General features: G+C 52.4%; 1 protein-coding gene across 5 annotated transcripts in view; it reads left to right on the top strand.

Moving 5' to 3' along the window:
* The first annotated feature begins 268 nt into the window (after window positions 1-268).
* LOC121861193 (septin-7-like) overlaps window positions 269-6,031 on the top strand; it is a 63,024-nt gene continuing 57,261 nt past the window's right edge. The window contains exon 1 of one of the 5 annotated variants that reach the window (XM_042358778.1): window positions 269-961. In XM_042358778.1, coding sequence (XP_042214712.1) covers window positions 941-961 — 21 coding nt within the window. In that variant the 5' untranslated portion in view covers window positions 269-940. The remainder of the gene's footprint in view (window positions 962-6,031) is intronic. The other 4 variants (XM_042358779.1, XM_042358781.1, XM_042358780.1 and 1 more) reach the window with 4 other exon arrangements.

Genomic DNA, 6,031 nt, shown 5'->3' on the forward strand with positions numbered 1-6,031 from the left:
CCAGACCGGCAGTGTTACACGCGTGGTGGACTACATCTAGTGCGGGAAGGACGGCGGCAGCGTGTTTCCGGCGCTGGTGCTTGTCTGTCTCGGCAGGTGTAGCCGAATATAGTAACTCAAAACTTTCAACACCTCGGTGGTGCTTTTCCCATCGTAATAGTGCACACACACACACACACACACACACACACACACACAGCGTTATCTTGCGTCATATCCGGCGTGGTGGTGGTGGGTTTGTACACTAACTTAAGAGTTATCAGTGTTAGTGCCACGCCACGATACTGTTGGACCAGTACATCCCAGCAGCGTCTCCTCTCTCTCTCTCACCTCGCTCCCAGGGTTGAGAGGTCAAGCCAAGGAGGTGGGATAGCTATTGCGGCACTCAGCAGTATTGGTGGCCAATTTAGGTACATTTGCCGTAGTGCCAGTGTCCCCTTAGTGCCACCCTAACAACGGGGCCAGTGTGTGTGCGGGGCGACGTTAGGATCTGACCGTTTTCTGTGACGCCAGTGCCTCGTGTCCATTAGTCAGTGGACGGTGAGGGAGACGCGCGCTAGTTGGGTGTCACTATTGCCCATGCAACTTGTTGTACTCCCGAGACTTTTGGTGTTGACAAGTGACCAGTGTTAAGTTTGTGTGTTAGTCAGTGAGTGAGATACAGTACTGCCCCCACCTGCTTCATAGTACATTACTCTTAAGTGTACTTTATACTCAAACCTGTACTTGTATTACTTATAAAATTAACTTTATACATCTGGATCGTGACTTATCATATGGGAATCACCACACGTGTATTTCATCAATAAATTTGTACTTAAGACAATATATTCCCGCAAGAAAGTGAACTAAAAAGTGTGTGTTGAGCTGACACTGCTGGCCTGGAGGATGGAGTGATCAGACACGACACTGACACAAGGAAGAACCTCAACACCTCGTCATGTTTCGCTCGGACAAGACAGTAAGTGTTACCTCAAGGTGTATCTCAGTATGGCTTCACGGGTGATGGGGGTGTGTAATGCTTCTATCCTCCCCCTCATCCCCCATCTCTCCCCCCACACACTCCCCCAGCAGCCCTCGCGTGGTGTCGTGTCACTTGTACCCATCTTAGTGTGAGGGTCAACCATCTTGTAGAATGACGGTGAAAAGTTCTGGAGTTTGTTTACCTTTTGAGTGCTTGATCCCCCCGGCACCTCCACCACAGGCACCTCCCCCCAGGCACCTCCCCCCAGGCTCCTCATTGTGTCATCCTCATTGCATTATTTTTGCTACTGGTGAAAGTGTTGAGAGTGGTGAGGAGACGTGTTCAGTGTGTTATGGTTAAGACACACACACACGTCCTTCAGTAGTAGTGATGGTGGTGGGAGGCGGCCACGACACAATGGGTTGTCTTGAAAGTTGTATTCAAGTTAAGACAAATAATAAGGTTAGTTCTGTACGGTCCCTGCATGTGTGTGTTTAGGTCCGTTGACGCATCTGCACGATTCACTACATGTATTTGTGTTCCGTGCATTCATCCACATGTACTTCCGCGCATGCATCTGAGCGTCCATGCGTGCGTGTGTGCATCCGTGTGTGTGTCCTGGTTATGACAGTGATATCTGGAGAAGACATCACAGCGGCCTTGGTACATCACAGGCCTTGGCTGCCTGCGGCCTGGCACATCACAGCGGCCCTGGTACATCCGCAGCGGCCCACATCACAGCAGCGTGCTGTACATCACAGCGGCCCTGGCGGCACTCAAGCGGCCTGGTACATCACAGCGGCCTTGGCACATCACAGCCCTGGCATCACAGCAGCCCTGGTACATCACAGCGGCCCGGCACATCACGCAGCCCTGGCACATCACAGCGGCCGGTACATCACAGCGGCCTGGTACATCACAGCAGCCCTGGTACATCACAGCGGCCCTGGCACATCACAGCGGCCCTGGCACATCACAGCGGCCCTGGTACATCACAGCGGCCCGGCACATCACAGCAGCCCTGGTACATCACAGCGGCCTTGGTACATCACAGCGGCCTTGGTACATCACAGCGGCCCTGGTACACTGCACAGCGGCCCTGGTACATCACAGCACCCTGGGCCTCCAGCGGCCCTGGTACCACGCGGCCCGCAACACAGCAGCCCTGTACATCACAGCGGCCCTGGTACATCACAGCGCCCTGGCATCACAGCGGCCCTGGTACATCACAGCGCCCTGGTACATCACAGCGGCCCTGGCACATCACAGCGGCCCTGGTACATCACAGCGCGCCCTGGCCATCGGCAGCCCCTGGCACATCACAGCGGCCCCGGCAATCACAGCGCCTGGCACATCACAGCGGCCCTGGCACATCACAGCGGCCCTGGCACATCACAGCGGCCCTGGCACATCACAGCAGCCGGTACATCACAGCGGCCCTGGCACATCACAGGCCCTGGCACATCACAGCGGTGGCACATCACAGCGGCCTTGTTCACGGACAGCTGTGACCTGATCACCTCCTAACCAAACCTAACCTAATACGGGACCACCAATCTTGAACTATGTTTGTTTTGAAATTTTCCCACTCACTCACTGTGTGCGAGAGATAACAGGATAAAGATTACTGATATAGAGACACAGGACTAACAACTATTGGTGGATGTTGTAACCGACAGAGAGAGAGAGAGTTTGTATGATAAGTAGATAACACACCTAATATCTGACATTGTTTGTCTAACCTCTACTGAGTCCAAAACTTGTGAGGAACAAAGTGAACCTTTGTGATGATTTGAATGAATATTTGTGTCGTCTTCTGGGGTAGAGGTGGTGGGTGTGTGGGGTGTGGGGGGTGTAGAGGCGTGGTGGGTGTAGAGGTGGTGTGGGTGTAGAGGGTGGTAGAGGCTGTGTGTAGAGTGGGGTGGGTGGGTGTAGAGGCGTGATGGTGGGTAGATGTGGTGGTGGTGAGAGGTGGTGGTGGGTGTAGAGGTGTGGGTGAGAGGCTGGGTGTGAGGAGGCGTGGTGGTGGGTGTAGAGGCGTGAGGTGTAGAGGCGTGATGGTGGGTGTAGAGGATGGTGGGTGGAGGCGTGGTGGTGGGTGTAGAGGCGTTGTTTTGCGGACGGGGAGGAGGAGTGGAATGCATGATGGGATAAGGTTTACCTTGACTGTATGGGGAGAGGAGGTGGAGATAGGTGTGGGGAGAGGAGGGGTGATGGGAGGTGGGGGAGAGGAGGGGTGGATGGTAGAGGTGATGGGGAGAGGAGGGGGGTGGGATGTAGAGGTATGGGGAGAGGGAGGGGGTGGATGGTAGAGGTAGGGGAGAGGAGGGGGAGGTAGAGGTATGGGGAGAGGAGGGGTGGATGGTAGAGATGGGGGAGAGGAGGGGTGGGATGTAGAAGGATGGTAGAGGTATGGGGAGAGGAGAGGGGGGGAGGGGGAGGGTATGGGGGAGGGGTGAGAGAGGGAGAGGAAGGGAGGAGGGGGAGAGGAGGGGGATGTAGAGGTATGGGGAGAGGAGGGGGTGATGTAGAGGTATGGGGAGAGAGGGGTGTTGGTAGAGGATGGGGAGAGGAGGGGTGGATGGTAGAGGTATGGGGAGAGAGGGTGATGGTAGAGGAAGGGAGAGGAGGGTGGGATGTAGAGGTATGGGGGAGAGAGGTGGATGGTAGAGGTAGGGGAGAGGAGGTGGATGAGGATGGGGAGAGGGGGGAAGGGCTGGTTTGATGAGGTAGTGTGTGTGTTTGGACATACGAGGTGAGGTAGGAGGGGGTGGTGGTGCTAGTGGGGTGGTGGTGGTGCTAGTTGGGGTGGTGGTGGTGTAGTTGGGTGGAGAGATATTAGGGAGCCTGGGGGGGGCGGGCGGGGTATACTTGGTACCCTGAACTGTGGTATTGGGAGAGAGGTGGGAGGTATATAAACATATGTATGGATGATGAATAGCAGGTGTGAAGCAGTGGCCCACCTGTGTGTGCAGTTGTGTGTGTGTGTGTGGCTGGCAGTTAAGGTGTGTTGTGTGTGGCTGGCAGTTGTGTGTGTGTGTGCAGTTATGTGTGTGTGTGTGATCAGTTGGTGGTGTGTGTGTGACTGGCAGTTATGTGTGTAGCTGGTGTTATGTGTGTGGCTGGCAGTTATGTGTGTGTGTGATGCATAAATGTGTAGGGGTAGGACTGGCACTTGGTGTGGGGTGGCACTTAAGTGTGTGGTGTGGGTTATAAGAGTGTTGGCAGGTGGGTATGTGTCCATGACTGGTTTAGTGTACCCAGGTGGGGCGATGGTGAACAGACGTGCTATGTACAGTATGTGGAGTTTGTTTGCCTGGTGTTGTTGTGTTACCTTGTGTGTTGTTGTGTGCCTGATTGTTGTGTTACTGTGTTACCTTGTGTGTTGTGTGTTGTTCGTGTTTGTGTTGTTGTGTTGCCTTGTGTTGTTGTGTTGCCTGTGTGTTGTTGTGTGCCATTGTGCCTGTGTTGTTGTGTTGCCTTGTGTGTTGTTGTGTTGCCTGTGTGTTGTTGTGTTGCCTGTTGTTGGTTGCCTTGTGGTTGTTTCCTTGTGTGTTGTTGTGTTGCCTTGTGTGTTGTTGTGTTGCCTGTGTGTTGTTGTGTTGCGTTTCGTGTTGTTGTGTTGCCTTGTGTGTGTTGTTGTGTTGCCTTGTGTGTGTTGTTGTGTTCCTTGGTGTTGTTGTGTTGCCTGTGTTGTTGTGTTGCTTGTGTTGTTGTGTTGCCTGTGTGTTTGTGTTTTTGTGTTTCTGTGTGTTGTTGTGTGCCTTGTGTGTTGTTGGTTGCCTGTGGTTTGTTTGGTGTTGTGTTGCCTGTGTGGTTGTGTTGCCTTGTGTGTTGTTGTGTTGCCTTGTGTGTTGTTGTGTGTCCTTGTGTGTTGTTTACCTTGGTGTTTGTTGTTCTTGTTGTTGTTGTGCCTTGTTGTTGTGGTACTTGTGAGTTGTTGTGTTGCCTTGTGTGTTGTTGTGTTGCCTTGTGTGTGTTGTGTCCTGTGTGTTGTTGTGTGTCTTGTGTTGTTGTGTTGCCTTGTGTGTTGTTGTGTTGCCTTGTGTGTTGTTGTGTTGCTGTGTGTGTGTGTGCTGTGTGTTGCCTTGTGTGTTGTTGTGTTGCCTGTGTGTGTGTTGCCTTGTGTGTTGTTGTGTTGCCTGTGTGTTGTTGTGTTACCTTGTGAGTTGTTGTGTTGCCTGTGTGTTGTGTTGCCTGTGTTGTTGTGCCTTGTGTGTTGTTGTGTTGCTTGTGTGTTGTTGTGTTGCTGTGTGTTGTTGTGTTGCCCTGTGTGTTGTGTGCCTTGTGTGTTGGTGTTTGTGTTTGTGTGTTGTTGTGTCCTGTGTGTTGTTGTGTTGCCTTGTGTGTTGTGTGGCCTTGTGTGTTGTTGTGTTACCTGTTTGCCGTGTTGTTGTGTTGTTGTGTGTTGTTGTGTTGCCTTGTGTGTTGTTGTGTTGCCTTGTGTGTTGTTGTGTTGCCTGTGTGGTTGTGTTGCCTTGTGTGTTGTGTTACCGTGTGTGTTGTGTTGCCGTGTTGTTGTGTTCCTTGTTGTGTTGTTGTGTTGCCTTGTGTGTTGTTGTGTTGCCTTGTGTGTGTTGTGTTGCCTGTGTGTTGTGTTGCCTTGTGTGTTGTTGTGTTGCCTTGTGTATTGTTGTGTTGCCTGTGTGTTGTTGTGTTGCCTTGTGTGTTGTGTTGCCTTGTGTGTTGTTGTGTTGCCTTGTGTGTTGTTGTGTTGCCTTGTGTTGTTGTGTTGCTGTGAGCTACCTGTGAGGGATGCCACGCCTTTAATTGATGGTCCTTATATTACTATAAATCCCCACACCCTCCCTCATACACCTGTCTCCCCACACCTGTCCCCCCATACCTATCCTCATACCTGTCTCCCCATACCTGTCCTCATACACCTGTCCCCCACACTGTCCCCCCACACCTGTCCCCCACACCTGTCCCCTGCACCTGTCCCCTGCACCTGTCGTCCCGTATACATGTATAACCAGCAAGTGACTGAAGTCGTGGAAAACTTGGTATTATTATGCTGAAGACTCACCGAGTGTAGGGTGATGTGGGTAATACTGCACTCACACA

This window comes from Homarus americanus, unplaced genomic scaffold (genome assembly GCF_018991925.1).
Source record: "Homarus americanus isolate GMGI-L3 unplaced genomic scaffold, GMGI_Hamer_2.0 scaffold21314, whole genome shotgun sequence".
NCBI classification, from domain to species: Eukaryota; Metazoa; Arthropoda; class Malacostraca; order Decapoda; family Nephropidae; genus Homarus; species Homarus americanus.